General features: G+C 39.6%; 2 protein-coding genes across 2 annotated transcripts; both read left to right on the forward strand.

The window, feature by feature from the left end:
- Window positions 1–6,103: 6,103 nt before the first annotated feature.
- Window positions 6,104–6,904, forward strand: LOC114830143 (small integral membrane protein 30). Its single transcript, XM_029117077.2, has one exon. The coding sequence runs from the start codon at window positions 6,174–6,176 to the stop codon at window positions 6,348–6,350; it is 177 nt and encodes a 58-aa protein (XP_028972910.1). The 5' UTR covers window positions 6,104–6,173; the 3' UTR covers window positions 6,351–6,904.
- A 371-nt stretch (window positions 6,905–7,275) lies between these two features.
- gpr85 (G protein-coupled receptor 85) lies at window positions 7,276–11,034 on the forward strand. Its single transcript, XM_010898231.5, has 2 exons — window positions 7,276–7,956; window positions 9,343–11,034. Exon 2 carries the CDS (start codon window positions 9,497–9,499, stop codon window positions 10,628–10,630), a length of 1,134 nt encoding a protein of 377 aa, XP_010896533.3. The 5' UTR covers window positions 7,276–7,956; window positions 9,343–9,496; the 3' UTR covers window positions 10,631–11,034.
- Window positions 11,035–17,499: the final 6,465 nt, after the last annotated feature.

Consider the following 17,499-nt stretch of genomic DNA (forward strand, 5'->3'; position numbering starts at 1 on the left):
AAACTGTTTATTTTGCAGGCATTTTACAGACATTATTGTTAGCACAAATTAATTGATATACTGTGGCCTGTTGAGAAATGTTGCATGAATTCAAAATGGAAAAACAAGAAATTGAAAACATTATTACAATGTAATACAAATATTTAAAAAAAAATATTTGCCACATTAGCAGTGGTGGTTTTAGTGATTTGGGGGTCCTGGGCAGAGACTGGTTGAGGCCCCATCATCATCTATTGTTTAACTATTGTCCTTATCAAAGCCTTACTGGCTTTATTGTTGAATGGAACTGCCACTTCCAAAGACACTTACATTGCTGCCCCTTTCAGTAGAGTAAATCAATTAGTTTAAAACGAATTATCTGAAGGATTCATACTGCCTTATAAGCTACCACTACAGTGAAGCACAAAGCACTTAGCCATTTTGTTCAAGAGTATAGTTTGTTAATCACGATCAATCAAGTGCATTCACCTAACTTCCTTTTCTTCCTATATGTACCTTTCCATATCTGCCAGCTGGGAAGGCCCCATATATAGTGAATTCTACACACCCCTGTTAAAATGCCAGGTTGTTGTGATGTAAAAGAATGAGACAAAGATAAATCATGTCAGAACCTTTTCCACTTTTAACGTGACCTATAATGTGAACAATTCAATTGAAAAACAAACTGAAATCTTCTAGGGTGAAAAATTGAAAATAAAAACCTTACAATAACCTGGTTGCATAAGTGTGCACACCCTTTTTTAACAGGGATGTGGCTGTGTTCAGAATTAACCACATTCAAACTCATGTTAAATAGAAGTCATTACACACCTGCCATCATTTAAAGCCATTCTGATTAATCACAAATAAAGTTCATCTGTTCTAGTAGGAGTTTTCTGACATTTTCTTAGTTGCATCTCAGAGGAAAGCCATGGTCAGCAGAAAACTTTCCAAGCATCAGAGGGATCTCATTGTTGAAAGATATCAGTCAGGAGAAGGGTACAAAATAATTTTCAAAGCATTAGATATATCGTGGAACACAGTGAAGACAGTCATCATCAAATGGACATGGCACAACAGAGACATTACCAAGAACTGGACGTTCCTCCAAAATTTATGAAAAGACGTGAAGAAAACTGGTTAGGGAGGCTTCCAAGAGGCCTACAGCAACATTAAAGGAGCTGCAGGAATTTCTGGCAAGTATTGGCTGTGTGCTACATGTGACAGCAATCTCCCGTATTCTTCATATGAAAGGGCTATGGGGTAGGGTGGCAAGATGGAAGCCTTTTCTTCCAAAGAAAAATATCCAAGCCCAGCTGAAGTTTGCAAAAACAAACATCAAGTCTCCCAAAATGTGGGAAAATGTGTCATGCTCTGATGAAACCAAGGTTGAACTTTTTGGCCATAATTCCAAAAACAACACTGCATATCACCCAAATAACACCATACCCACAGTGAAGCATGGTGGTGGCAGCATCATGCTTTGGGGCTGTTTTTTTTCCAGCTGGAACAGGGGCCTTAGTCAGGGTGGAAGGAATTATGAACAGTTCCAAATACAAGGCAGTTTTGTCACAAAACCTTCAGGCATCCTGTAGAAAGCTGAAGTTCACCTTTCAGCACGACAACCACCCAAAGCACACATCCAAATCCACAAAAGCATGACTTCACCAGAAGAAGATTAACCTTTTGGAATGGCCCAGCCAGAGCCCAGACCTGAATCCAATTGAACATCTGTGGGGTGATCTGAAGAGGGCTGTGCACAGGGGATGTCCTCGCAATCTGACAGATTTTGAGCACTTTTGCAAAGAAGAGTGGGCAAATATTGTCACGTCAAGATATGCCATGCTAAAAGACTCCTACCTAAAAAGTGCTGTAATAAAATCAAAAGGTGCTTCAAAGTATTAGTTTAAGGGTGTGCAGACTTGTGCAACCAGGTTATTGTGAGTTTTTTATTTTTCCCCCTCAAAGATTTCAGTTTGTTTTTCAATTGAATTGTTCACGTTATAGGTCACATTAAACGTGGAACATTTCTGAACCCGGCCAGCCACCACACTAAGCCATATCCCGAAAATCTCTTTCCAGCCTTCATGCCTTTAGAGGGGCTGGTATTAATTAATATATAGAATGGAGAGTGTTTGTCTAACAGGTCAGGACAGCGCCATTAATCTCTGTGAGAGCATTGTAATGTCCTCCTCAGTAGGCTGTACCAGCCTTAACATTCCAGCGTCATAGTTCATTATTCATGCAGACCATGTTTGTTGTGGTGGTGTGCATGTGTGAGGGTGGGTGTGTGCATGTGTGTGTAAGGCATGCTGCTGGGATGGCACGGTGGGAGGGGCAAGGTGGAGTAGAGTGGTAGAGGTCAGGGTCAGGCAAAGTCCATATTTTAGTCTGGCATGTGCATCCTAATTGAATTGCAAGATCGCCGGTGCACCACAAGCAGAGAAATGCAACCTTCCACGCATTGCACCCCCTGACCATCATGCTACATGCCAATTAATTGGTAGCATGAGGTGAAAAAGAGCACAGCGTGTTAGTTAGGGGAACATGAATAATTTGGTCTTGTATCAATGTGTTTTATCAAACACACAGTAGGCTAGAAAAAGCAGAGCAAAGTAGGAAAGGGAAGGGGTATGTTTGAAGTTATCCTCACTGGGCTAGCTACCCATTTATCAAATATAAAGTCAAGAGTTTATATTTCAATAGTTGTGTTTGTTAAATATCAACAACATGGACTGATTTGCTAATTTGTGGTCAGAAATAAATTAATTTAGCATTAAAATATATAAGAAAGACATATATTTTTTTAACATTGCCACAAAAATATTGTAAAATGAAAAATATTGTAACAGTTACTATAATGTGGTTTGAAACAGTGTGCTTTACTTGGATGTTGTCAAGAAACATCAGATGTTCTGACTTCACACACCTTTGATCATTTCATCTCCAGGTCAATTATTTCTCCACAGAAGAGAAAATGGAGCAAGTGCTGGACATGTCAGTCATTCATTCACTTGGCATTGAAGACTTAATTGTAGAGGTTCTATGACAGTTTCTCCCTCAAAACAGTGCAGTGATAATTCCATTGTGAAAAGCAAATCCATGCTTTCCCAACTTCTCACTAAACCTGGTTGGTCATTTTGTTAAGATCAGCACTGCTTGTTCCGCTACATTTTCAGTAGTCAAAAAACAGGAAAGTAACTGCTTTTTAACTGCTGTTTAAAGACAGAAGCAGAATATAGAAGTAGTAGACCATAGACCGACAGACAGTTAGTTCTTTATCAAGCATGTTTAGCAAGCACATGTTATAGTCAATTAGTTGTGGTTTTAATGACAGTACAGTAGCTATACCTGAAAAGTACTGTTTACATTTAAGATAGCTAGCCACACAGTTCGTAACAGTTATTCCCACAGGCATTGTTCTCAATAAACAAGGCTCAAATCACGAGCCGTTTTAATGTCATTTAGCCTGTATGTAAAATAAAGTATATGTTATAAAGTAGAGATTGCTTGCTACAGATCTCAGTAATTGCCAAAATAATCAATAAGTTAAGCACCGGTTCAAAACATTTTTCATCATGTATAGTGTATTTGGAAAGTATTTGAGACCTGCCACAACAGAAATATCACCTTTACAAGCTGTACCAGTCAAACATTTAGACACACCTACTCATTATTTTAAGTCTCACTATTTTCCACATTGTAGAATTACAGTGAAGACATCGAAACTATGAAATGTATAACAGTCAGGACCAGGTGGCTTGCATATAACTTTTTATATATTTTATAAATATTTAACTTTTAAAACATATCAAACTTTAATGAGATTTCTACAATTGGGATTTCTTCATTGACTTTAATAGGATTGTAACAGAATATCTTTCTCTTGAATCATTCAACCTACAAAGAACAAACCAACTTTGTTTCACATGATGGTTCACATCCCAACTTAAAATGTGCATCGACTATGACAATATACATTTGCATAATAATCATAATAAGAATAAATTATTTGGTGATTTAAATTGGGGACTCCTGCTTCACAAGCCCCAGTAATAACTTGCTTAACTGCACTGTAAGATGAGATGAATATCGAAAGACTGAGATGTAATCAGGATTCAAAGGAATTCAATTTAAAAGACAACCCAGTCATTATTAATCCATGACGAGCGGTCTAAGTATCTACACTGGATAGAATAAGCACAAAAACATACAAAAGTAATGTCATGAACTTTGTTTTTGTCCATGTTAGTCATTCCTGATTTGTGCAAAAATGCACAAATTGAAATCATATACACTGTTGAGCCAAATCATCATGACCACCTGCCTAATATGCTGTTGGTACTCTGTGTACCACAAAATCAATGCCGATCCAGGCATGGACACTCCAAGACCCCTGATGGTGTCCTGTGGTATCTGGCACCAAGGCATTAGCAGCAGATCCTTCAAGTCCTGTAAGATGTGAAGTGGAGCTGCCGTGGTCAGACTTGTTGGTCCAGCACATCCCACAAATGCTCAATCAGATTAGGATCTGGGGAATTTGGAGGCCAGGGCAACACCTTGAACTCTTCAACATGTTCCTCAAACCATTCTCGAACAATGTGTGCATTGTGGCAGGGCACATTAACCTGCTGGAAGAGGCAACAGCCATCAGGGAATACCATTGTCATGAAAGGGTGTACCTGTGTTGATACATCCTGTAACCATCATAAAATCAATTCTGTGACTTGTGCCCCAGTTGACCTTCTGTCGGTTCGGACCAAATGGGACGCCATTTTGTTATGTTCATCCAAAACTTAGGTTGCGTTTAGATTTCTTCTGATACCAGCCCTATTCACTGTTAATGAAGGTTGTGGTGAACTGGGCCGGATGAGATAAGTACTGTAGCACTTGAAAAATGTGGCTGTGTGGTGAAGCCATTTTGTAAGCAGAAGATAAATGTGCTTAAAGGTACAGAGTTTGTGTTTTTTGTACTCACATATATACTAATTAAAATACACATCAAAAGACAGCAAAATGGGAGGGGGCATTGGTGGGAAAAACACACTTCAAAAAGCATCCAAAAATGGTTCAAGATTAAGTTCTAGAATGAGTAGATGTTGCCTGCAGTGAGCCCAGATGTAAATCCTATTGAAAATCTATGGATTTATTTGAAAACAGCAGTTGGAAGGCACCCATAAAATCTGGAAGAACTAAAGTAGTTTGCACAAGAGTGAGCAAATCTGACTTTATAGAACTGCAGGAAGCACAACCATGGCTTACAGTTATTTTGGCCAAAGTTTGTGCTACCACATATTGAGTCTATGGTGTAAATGTTTTCAGTGCCATTTCAGTTCACTTTCTTGTTTAAAAGTAGGCAGCATGATTCGATCAGTTATCCATTTCTACATTTCTTACCAAAACCCATTAATTGATTTTAAATTAAATTTGAATGAAAGATGCATTCCGGGATTTTTGGCCACAGGTTGTAAAAATGATCTTTATAATGAAGAGTTTATGCACTGCAACACTTATAATATTCCTGTCTGTGTAGTTATTGATGCACTCTGCTAGGCTGTCCCTGTATAACCCTTTTTATAGGTTCAAGGAAGATTTGTGTTTTGGGGTAAAACACATTTGGGTTCCACATAGTATCAAGGGATAGAACCCTATCCCTCCGCAAATATTTTTGGGAACCCTGTTCTCTAAAGAGGCTAACATACAATCTGAAATGGCCCCTTATATTTCAGGAACAGGGATGTGGGTTGAAATACAGTATGCCTACAATTAACTACAAACATGGTATATTCCTGTTTGTATTAAATGAGGTCTGAGCAAGATACCTTATCTTGTAAGTACAAAAGTAATTAAGGTATCTGTAAACTCATTAGAATATGTACAGCTACAAAATCCAGTCCACTCATAATTGCTTATCTCTTGGTCCTCCTGACAACATTATTTTTCATTTATTTGTTAAAATGTCCCCTCTGACCTTCCATATGTTAGTAATAAAAAATAAATTATGCTTGAGAATTCATTAGTTTCTGTTTGGTTAGAGTGAACCATGCATTTCAAAAGACGTATAAAGTATGACAGAGAACACGAGCGGTAAAACGCCAAAAATGTACCACAAAATTTGCCGTAGTAGAATCAGGAAACGCACCCATATCATCTGACCACAGCGCGCACTGCACTGAGCGGAAGCTACGGTTCCCATGTCTAAGCTCCATGTTACTGGGATGTGGTGTGTACTGCTTCTTTCACTTATTCCCTCCGCTGAAGCATTTGATGGAGGGGACGCCGTCGCACTTCTGATCGGCGTTATGATATCGGTGGTGGGCTTTTGTGCTTGCCTCGGCTGGTACGCACGACAGAGAAATGGTCAATTCTGACAAGCTGAAACGGCGTGAGCGACAGGCTACTGGTTTATATCTGGAAATGTTTCTACGCTATGATTTTTGTTACTCTCCTGTATGATGTTAGCACATTGTGTCAAGTTGACCAAGAAAACAAGAGTATTGTGCCTTATTAGCTGAAATGGACGAAGTTACATTTTCCAAGAAGAGAACAACAATCTGCAAAACAAGGAAGTTCAGAACAGCCACTCTGAGCATGCGCACTTTGGGATTTGAGGGACCACATATCTTTCCTGTGCTCCAACATATTATGGACCAGGCTATGGTACTGTATTTTACGCCTATATGGCACTAACATTGGATTATGTGTGGACTTGCCAAGTGCCCTGAGTTGAGTATATTGAGACACCACGGACTCATGTCCCTGTATAGTGCAAGATGTTCATTTTCCTGTCCTTTTCTCAAATATTGATGTTGCCATCTGGAATGTTACGTGTTAAATGTGGGTTATGATATAAATGCTTTCATTTTTCTTTAAGCCTTACATTGTTATGAAACCTGCTTGATAGGAAATAAATTGCTTCATACTTTGTAAGTGTCGCTTATTTCAAATATACTATATGTAAATTACCATTGGCCATAATTATCATCACTAACGGGAATTTATACTAAAACGCAGGTTGAGGACCGTAGCTTCAATGTTGTAAAAAGCTCGGGTGCTTAAGAGATGACAACAAAAGCCTCGATATACAGCACTTCACCATGACCACTAAAATTCCTTAAAAATATATACTGTTTCAGTATCTTAAACAATATAAAAGACTAGGCTTTGAGTCCTTGAGATGTGTACATAATGTACTTTACAGAGCGTGGATGTTGCTACTCTTTATTTTCTGGAAATATTTATTTGAAACGCAATCTTCATGGATTTGTTGTATGATGACATCACCGTTCTACAGACAGCCTAGAAATGAAAAGAGCTGAAATTGTAATGCTGCTTTGTGCATGCACGCGTAGGCACACGCTCACAAACACGCGGTCCATAGTGCTTGTTAATTATGCATATGAGAAGACAGTCTAGCCTGAGGTGAACCATCAACTGGTTTAACCTTCCGTTATAGTAACATATTAATGTATGCCATGATACATGTAGCATTGTTGTATCAGGCCTAAAGCATTCTCAAAATCACATGTAGTATAGGCCTATTGGCTTTTTTGTTTAATCTGAAGCAGTGCTCGCAGAGCTCAAAGGAGCGTGGGAGTCGTCTAGGCATTAATAGACGTCGGCAATAGCCTAAACGCATATGATGCAGAAATGACTCTGAGTTGGCCAAAACTATTACGATGTATCTTACAATGAGTTGCATTCTGTGACCGTAGGCTATGACTGATGAAGAAAAAGAGAGTCTCGGGATGCTGACCCCATTGAACAGATACGTTGCCGTGAGAGATGGTAGTGCTGCAACAAGAGACAAGACGCGTCTTAGATCAGAAATAGACCAATGCGCATGCTCTGTCCGTTCCGTTTACAGTATATTCATTGTGGGAAAAGGGCAGGCAACAAACCAAGCGGTTTTTTTTACAGCAAGGTGGCTTCTACAATGTAAATAAGCTCCAGGGAAACAAAAGGAAATATCAACAGGTATGCTTTTAAATATCTTTGCTGTCACTTCGATTTTTACTGGCCTTTCTTGTTGGGTTTTCATGGATTCCAGTCAATTCATAGCGGGTAGCCTACTTGGAAATTGTTCTCTCTAATGGACGTGCGGATACGCTACACTGTAATGCTCAATCCAACAGTGAACGCTGAGAAATGTAACTATGAAAAATATTTTTCAGATAAATTGCAATCGACCGAATTTCAGCCAAAATGCTTGTGAACCGCTCGAAAAACTCCACCGAAGGATAGACGGTTCAAGCGCATCTCCGCTAATTAGGCTACTGAATTCTCAAAATACAGTGCGACACGATTTGCCTTTGTTTGGTATAATATAGCCTAACAAATACTTGAATATGCCCTGTTCTTGTACAGCAGTCGAGGTTTACATGATGTAGTTCGTTCGTGTTCTATTAAGATGGAAATATCGAACAGGATTCATCATCTCATTGTTATAGGCATTAATAAACAATTCATAGTGTACTAAATATAATTTGACTAGAAGGGGTTCTTTGTTAACCGCCTATGGTCTTGAGAGTCGATAGTGTATCGCTTCCAATCAAAGCTAAGCTTAGAGATAAATGCCCTGGTCAAAAAACTGCCTTAATCATGTGAATAGCTTATTATAAAGTATACCTAGTAATTCCCGTCAACCGTTAATCAGAACATTTTTTTTTAAATGTAATATAAAGTTCTTAAATTCCATTCATTTTAAACAATGCATTAAGGCTCATATTGAATTTATTCGAAACATCCCCTGGTCAGATCAATTCTGCAGGGTATTTGGGTGTGATCAACAGCTTTCTTGCTGCATTTCTATAAATGTTTCACACGTTTTACGACATTATAAACCCACAAAACAGCGAATGGGACCAATTTGTTCATTCCTCTTTCCTACCAGACCTAAGATGAAATCTGTCTTTTAATTATTTCATAAAATGTTACTGCTTGTATTTATTTAATATTCTGTCATTTCTAAAAGGGCAAACCATAAAAGAAAGTCAATTATTGTAACCAGGATTAATGTTTGTGTCTGATTGAACCATTCTCTTGAATAGATTAACTATTTCATTAAGGGCAGGGACTGCATACCAATTATAAATTCATTCAGCAATTAAACAGAAATGGGAAAATAAATGACTAAAGATATAGGAAAGGGTTGTTTGTCATACTCCCAGGTAGAGGCAGGAGGAAGCCATGCAATGCAAAACAGTGCAGCCATTGCGTGTGAGTAAATCCTGATCGGTGGCTGGTGTTTTGTGTATGAGTGAATCCTGATTCATAGCTGGTATCTTGTGTATGAGTGAAACCTGATTCATGGCTGGTATTTTTTGTACGAGTGAATCCTGATTCGTGGCTGGTATTTTTCAGGGCTTTTGAGGTGATGAGACAAAAGAACAAAGGATGCCGTAGACGAGAGGTTGCTTACAAGCCGGGAATCTGCTTCAAAGCACACCAAATGGATCTATTGCCTCCCCCTGTCGCCTCTAGATCATGATACTTGGCTGAAGCTATTACCATATTTATGTTCCCTCCTCCATCTATGGCGAACTATAGCCATGCAGGGGACCACAACATCTTGCAGAATGTCTCTCCTCTCGTCACTTTTCTCAAACTGACATCCCTGGGTTTTATCATCGGCGTCGGTGTTGTCGGCAATCTCCTGATCTCCATTCTACTGGTCAAAGACAAAAGCCTGCACCGTGCACCCTACTACTTCCTGCTCGACCTGTGCGCCTCGGATATCCTGCGCTCAGCCATCTGCTTCCCCTTTGTCTTCACCTCCGTCAAGAATGGTTCCACCTGGACGTACGGCACGCTGACCTGCAAGGTGATCGCCTTCCTCGGAGTGCTGTCCTGCTTTCACACGGCGTTCATGCTCTTCTGTGTGAGCGTGACACGCTACCTGGCCATAGCCCACCACCGCTTCTACACCAAGAGGCTAACCTTCTGGACGTGTCTGGCAGTCATCTGCATGGTGTGGACATTGTCTGTGGCCATGGCCTTCCCGCCAGTGCTGGACGTGGGGACGTACTCCTTTATAAAGGAAGAGGACCAGTGTACATTCCAGCATCGCTCGTTCCGAGCCAACGACTCCCTGGGCTTTATGTTGCTCCTAGCCCTCATCCTCCTGGCTACGCAGCTTGTCTACCTCAAGCTAATCTTCTTCGTCCACGACCGCCGGAAGATGAAACCGGTCCAGTTTGTACCTGCCGTCAGCCAGAATTGGACCTTCCATGGTCCCGGGGCTAGCGGCCAGGCGGCGGCCAACTGGCTAGCGGGGTTCGGCAGGGGCCCCACCCCTCCCACCCTGCTAGGCATCAGGCAGAACAGCAACGCGGCCGGCAGGCGACGCCTGCTTGTGCTGGATGAGTTTAAAACTGAAAAGAGGATAAGTAGAATGTTCTACATCATGACCTTCTTCTTCCTCACTCTGTGGGGACCCTATCTGGTGGCCTGCTATTGGAGAGTGTTTGCCAGGGGCCCGGCGGTCCCTGGGGGTTACCTGACTGCTGCGGTGTGGATGAGCTTTGCCCAGGCGGGTGTAAATCCCTTCATCTGCATCTTCTCCAACAGGGAGCTCCGGCGCTGCTTCAGCACAACGCTCCTGTACTGCAGAAAATCCAGGTTACCTAGGGAGCCCTACTGCGTTATATGAAGTTTTGGGTTGTTTTTATGTTCTCCATTTCCTTCCTCCACTGATTGAACTCAGTCTGGGATTGGTCGCGTTGTACAGCTCTCTTCCTCTTCATCCTCCTGTTTCTCCTCCTTCCCTCTCTTCTGAGGCAGAAGTTGGACTGTCAATCACTCCCTTGGTTATGTGATTGAGCATCAAACATGGAGGTTAAAGGGAATGAAATAAGCAGGAAGTTGAAAACCCCTCCTGTGTTTATGTTCTAGTAAACAACTATTGTGGAAGGCCATTTAGATGCAGAGAAGCAAAAAAAGAAAATCACCAACGAAACCACAAAAATGACTGACCCCTGCTTTGGATATTTTGTAGGTAATTCTGTGAGGTTAAAGATACCAGAAAAAAGATGAAGATGAAAAGAAAAAAAAAAATACAGAAAACATAAATGATTACCTCTGAGAAGTCACTGGAATTGTTTTACATTTGAAAGTTGCACTAAAAAGAAGCTTTTTTGGATCAACAGTTGCATTGCAAGGTACAAGGACGACTTGTTTTTTCCCCCTAACTGAACATTTAATGTTTTCATTTGCAACAGACATCACATAAGCTGTAAGTAAAGCAAAACAATGTTGCGTGACTAACTGTTGGAATATACCTTCACAAGAGGATTAGATTGGTTTTAATGTAAGTGATATCTTTTTCATTTTGGGGAGGCTGGGGTGGGGGTGGGGGGTGGGCTTAACAAAGGGAATATTGATGTGTGGTTTTGAAGTTGCAACTTAAGTCTAGAAATAATTTCTTGTAGATTTTACGATCCATATGTCCTTATGTCTGACATTGTTTCTTTTCTGATTCTGATCACACTTTACAAAAAAATTGTAATAATGAAATGTTTCGATAAAAAAAAAACTAGTGCTTAAGAAAGACGGTAAAGAAATAGTTAAATGTGTCATATCCATGTTACCTAAACACTGACATTGTTACGGTGTTGCTGATATCTCTCCAGGTGTTCTTGCCTTAATGGTCCTCATATTGTTCTGTTTTTCGGTTGTTGGGTTTGTTCATCCACTCCTGAAAAGTCTATTACATGAAAGGGAGTCTTTTCACATAATTGTGAAGTGCATGTTCATTTAAAAACGCTGGTCCACTCTCATAAGCATCACAGGCCATCACACTGAGAAGAGCAACCCATTTTTTTTTTATCTGCTGAGGTTTGCTATGTACACCCGACAGAGTGCTCAGAGCACATGGGGCGTGTGCATGTGTTTGGGTGTGTGCGCACCTGTGTGTGTGCGTGTGTGTGTGTGTGTGTGGTTGTGTATAAATCAGACAACTGTCATTTCAATACCAGAGCCTTAGTATGAAATCTTGCACAATTTGTACAAAAATGTAAAAGGAAGAAAAAAATAACATTTGAGGCACACCGTCTTGTTTATACTTTCCCTACATTTGCTCTCTACTGATTGTTTTCAATACCTTTCTTTTTCTCCTGTGGCCATTTTAATATTTATTCTGTATTCTTTTTTGTATATTAGCGTATAGATTGTGTGTAAGTATGTGAGTCTTTCATTTTGAAGTCTCGAATGTGAGTAAAGTTTAAGCTAGGATTGCATTTGCTGAAAGTTAACTGTGTAATCTGTTGCTTACATTTTTGAAAATAAAATTTTACATTTTGCAAACTTGTTTTTTCACTTTCCCTTACAGAGATGTCATGTTTAATATGACCTTCATATTAGACAGTCTCAACATTTTATCGGTGTTCTGAAATCCCAAACCAATTTGTTTTTATATATTCCAACCAATAATCTGTTGTATATCAAAATAAAATGAATTTGCTTCCTTAGCTTCAAACGGTACCACTTCCTCAGTTCACTGTGTCAGCCATGTTGATACGATTCAAAATGGGTACAGCAAGAAGCATGTTAACATTCTTATATATACTTTAGTTAACACTCTTATTCTGAGCAATTTACACAAGTAATTTGGTTATGTGCCTTGTTTAAGGGCACAGTAATAGACCTTCCACCATTTCAGCTCTGGGTTTCAACCTGCAACCTTCCTGTTACTTTCCCAACACACTCTCCACTAGGATGACAAGCAAAACACGCCAATTTTTCTGTATGTAGAGAATATTGAATTCAATGTTATGTTGTATTTGTGCTTAATGCTTCACATTCATTTTATTATCTTCTGCTTTTGGAGAACATGTATTTTTACATAGTTATTTTAAGCATATCTCAAAGAAATTCCAAAATGACCTAAGCCCAGTTGCTTGTGTACACAAGATATGATGCTGACATAATGAAAAGATTGCTTGTAAACAAGACCAACCAAATTGCAAAGGTACAGTTGACCTGAAAATATTTGATTGTTCCTTTTGCATACCAAGATAAGCCATTATCACTTTTGATGTCAGATGGCACCTTAAAGCTCTGTCAATTACTGTTCATGCAATCTATTTGCATTCATCATTCTTTTGTGGATGCCATCATTACAGACTATCTTATGTTCATAATGTGGGGCTGCCAGGAATAGATCATAGAGAGAAAGGTCCTTGTGCCTAGCATGTGTCTAACACTGTGTTTGTTTGCTTTCAGTAACAGAAGTCTTGATTTGTTTAATGTTTAATTTGAAGTTGTGTGTTTCTGACAGGGATGAGAGGAGTGCTAAAAGGAGGCAAAACGAACCTTGTCGTACATGGAACTGGTATTTGTGTTGTTGCCCTGTAGTTCTTGGTTTCTGACTGGGTAATTCTGCATGCATTTAGCTATGGGCCAGGAATGGCTGCAGTGGTTATCAGCCATTACATGATGTTCTTTTAGTATCATGTTTGTGATCATTAAATCAGTTGGACTATTTCCTCACACTATCATTGGGTTTGCTTGCATCTGTTTTCTCCTATCTTTAAAATGTGTTGCTGTTGAATGTAAATCTACTAAATGTTGGTGTTTCACAAGATGTTGTGTTGCACTGAATACTTTAGGTCAAGTGTTTTTGCCAATGTGAAAAAAAATCCTTCAAAATCCTTGCCATTTATTACTTATATTTATTACAATATTTTTACACCGTAGTTGTAAATCATTTAAATTTTTCTTGGAAGAGCATTTTACCGTTATTTTGTAAATGGCGGAAATTCATTTATCAGAAATTTGTGTCAAATGTTATTATTAAGAAATACACGTTGAGGAAATAGAAATATATAGTACATGAATGTAGTACATACGTACATAAATATAATAAAAATAAAACATAACAGTAACTAATGACGTATGCAGCTCAGAAATGCATAACAATATAGAATTAATTTATTATATACATGTATTATATCAATTTACTTTTAAATTTAGATACATGTTAAAACTTTCCAATTAAGACCATTTTTTCCAAGCTTGGTATTCAGTAAGGTGTTGGCAGATTCGATGAGCTTTAAATTAGGTGAGGCAACACCTGTCTTTTTCCAAAACATCAACAATAATTGTTTTGCCAAAATTAGAATGCAAAAGATTCTGTATGGCATTTTCCATCTTTCCAGAGCCTCTCAGATGCCCAAGCTAATCAGTTGGATGTCTGGAACTATAGGAACCTCCAACTATAGGGATCCCAAAGATTCCAAACTAGAACAGGTTATGGCATAGGTCAAAGCTCTGAGGCAGAAATGCACCACATACGGTAGACAATTCCATTTTGTCTGAGGTACAGCGCATTTTAATGTAACTCTCAACCACAGAAAGCCTAGCGTCTTCGAACACAGGGAGATGTTTTCTTTTGAAGTCTCTCATCTGTGAGTCTGAAGAAGCTATGTCTAGTAAGTCCATAATTTTCTCTCAGTTTTGTGAAGGAGGAGAAGGTCCCTCATAGCTATACTGTAGATCCCCTATGGTGTGTATGCCCACCTCTCCCCAGCGATCAGAGGAGCTATCTAGGTTGGAAGGGGAGAAGGAGGGCTCCAGTTTATCTCAGATCTGAGAACTTCTCTTGGATTACCCTTAAATGAAAGCCGTCTTCTAATTAGATATCATACTATTTGTATCTCAGTGGTATTAAGTATAATTTTCATGTGCTGCCAATAGATGGGTTCTCACAGTCTCACCCACATCCTCATTTACAGTTGATAATCTGACTGTTGTCGAATATATACCATCTGTTGACTCTGACACATTTGCGTTTTGGTTGGGAATAATTCATGGGAGGCAAAGCCTTTTTGCACACTTGAGTGTTTTTTTCTTTTCTTAATTTTAAATAATGCAAGCCAGCTCGTAATTAAAGCTTGGTTAAAGGGTTTTTACCAACTGGCACTCAGAAATGGAAAACAGCCTGTAAATGGAGTGGGCAACTCAGCCCTTGACAAGACAAGCTAATCGGCTCAGGGAAGAGGAGGAAAATACTCCTCTGCTTTTCATGGATGCACAAACATCACAGACACCGCCTTGTGACTGAGCTAAAGAACGCCACATTGTGTGGTTCTTTCTGTGGAACCGAATGTTACAGGACACTATGCATCACGCAGGCCATCCGAAGTAGTGGAAAATCAGGCCACTTCATTACTGGCCTGTTAGCACACACTGTAAAGCGTGACAGGGGGCCACAAGGTCCCAGATTCCATTTGCGTCCTTTGTAAAGTATTACATACTGTACTGGGCTAACAATTACCCATGTTTCCTTAGATAGAGCTGTTGCAGTCTGGTTGTCTCTAGGGTCAAGGATCCAGGGACCTATTCTTTTTCCTCATCAGGGAGACCCCTATAGCCTACTTTTCTGTCCCTAAGGTGTAAACTGCTAATCAATACTGTAAGTGGAGGATAATGTGGAGATCATTGCTTCCTACCGTGTGTAATAATGTAACTGTTGAAGACTTTGTGGAGGGGAAATAATGCAATCCGTTTCACACCAGAGGGTTTGCCTGACTCTCTAAAGATTAATTTAGGTTTAAAGGTCTCTTATGTCCAATCACAATTCATAGTTTCTCATGGAGGTTAAGGTCGTTTTCTACAAGCTACTACAGAACTAAACCAGGCAAATCCAGCTAGAGAAATATTGTTCAGACCTGTTTTCTAGACAAGATGGCCATAAAATGATATGTATAGAGAATAAGGATGTGCCATATTGTCTAATAATAAGTGCAGTGTGAATGGTGGGCAGTTGATGGAAGAGGAAGGTGGTAAACAAAGATGCTGGGAAGAAAGTGTACTATGAAATATAAGAAAAAAAGGATGATCATGGTCTTTTTTTGCTGGGTTTATCCTCTGACATGTTGTTATCTATCATGGGAGACTATTATGGGAGCAAACATTGAATACAAATGATCAAGCAGATCTTTCTCTGCACTGGTATTTGCAAGTGGGTGTGATGGATAGAGAGGTTAGCTGTCTATAATGACCAACTGAACACTCTTTATATTCCCCAGCCTGCCAAGCCACCATGATTCTGGCTTAAAAAGAAGAATATCCCGCTTTAAAATATTAACTGATTAAATTGCCGGTGAAGCTTCAAAGGTTTCGCCTTGCATATTTAAGCAGCATTTCCCCCCTCTAATGTAGGATTTAAAGAGGAGCACAAGGATCATTTCCAAGAGATACACAACCTAGCAAGAGATTTAGGCTTGGCAGAATCACTCAATTCACACCTGGTGAAAACAGAGGATATTTCTGGAGGTTGCTGGATTTTCTTGACAATGCTTTGACAGGCAGCAGGCAGACTTTATTTATTTCCCCACAGTATTTATTTCAACGGTCTCTTTACTTGGTTTTTTATTTATTCACTTGCTGTGGTGGCGTACAGACATGGACTTCAACAGCACCCTGTAGAGTGAAACCACAGCTAGAGTGATGTGTTTTCTCTGTCCTGCTCTCCTGCTAGCTGGACTGGGGTGCCATGTCTCAGCTTGCATAACCTCGTCCCCAGGCTATTGGGCACAGTGCATAGGAGCCTGGCACAACACCATTAGAAGTTGGCCTAAGTGAATGTGACCGTATAAGTCTAGTGCAGGCAACTTGGTAAAGTCATTTATTTATTTGACCGTATCAAAATACTGTCAGGGGTGGCTCTAAATGGAGCAGTATTTGTAACTTGTTATAAGGAAGCATATGTTATTTAGAATGAAGGATACCTGAAGGATACCAGAGTGTTGAAAGCTCTGTTCAGCAAAATATTTTTTCACTTGACCCTTCCTGAAGATTTAATGATAATAATAATAATAAAACCTGTCCTTAATTTGTAAATTGGGAGGTCCTGGAACAGAAAGTGAGCGTGGAGGTGAATCTGTCAGGGGCTTCAAGGTACCCGACATCATAAAAAAGTTATTTATCCTATTTGGTTAAATTTGAGGCCTAATGTAGAATTAATGTTGTCATTTACCAGCAGCCTTCTTGTATTCCTTGTTCTGTAATGGAGCAGATGCACTACGAGGATCACCTTGCTCAGCCAACATCATTGTATCAAAGTGACTTTCTACCTGATACACAAGAAACACACAAAAAGCAACTTTTTCCTCTCTTTCCATTAACAAGACAGTGAACAAGCGCCTCAGCTATCGAGAACTATAACCTTGACAATTTGTGAAGCTTAGACGCAGTCATTGGATGTGACGCAACACAAGGCATTAACATAGCAGCTGTCATTTATTTCAAAGAAAGTCTTCCTAAATGTATAGTCTTAGGAAGAAGGGCTGCTGGGTGTGTGTCAGCCCCCTTGTTGTAATCTCACTGATAAGATTCTGAAAGTCACTTTTTGTTCTGGGTTCTCTGCTACTTGCGCTACCAATTTGCTTACTTCACAAGTCAAGTGAGTCAGCTGACAGAAAGAAGCACACTATCGGAACAAGTGTTGTGCACTTTCCAAAGTCAGTTAAACATTTTTCTTTAACTGTTGTCTGACTTGTTTTTTGGGGGACTGAGAGT

This window comes from Esox lucius, chromosome 23 (assembly GCF_011004845.1).
Source record: "Esox lucius isolate fEsoLuc1 chromosome 23, fEsoLuc1.pri, whole genome shotgun sequence".
NCBI lineage: Eukaryota > Metazoa > Chordata > Actinopteri > Esociformes > Esocidae > Esox > Esox lucius.

What these genes read in the sequence shown, in the direction of transcription:
- gpr85 (XM_010898231.5), top strand. Translation starts at nt 9,497, where the DNA reads ATGTTCCCTCCTCCATCTATGGCGAACTATAGCCATGCAGGGGACCAC.
- LOC114830143 (XM_029117077.2), top strand. Translation starts at nt 6,174, where the DNA reads ATGTCTAAGCTCCATGTTACTGGGATGTGGTGTGTACTGCTTCTTTCA.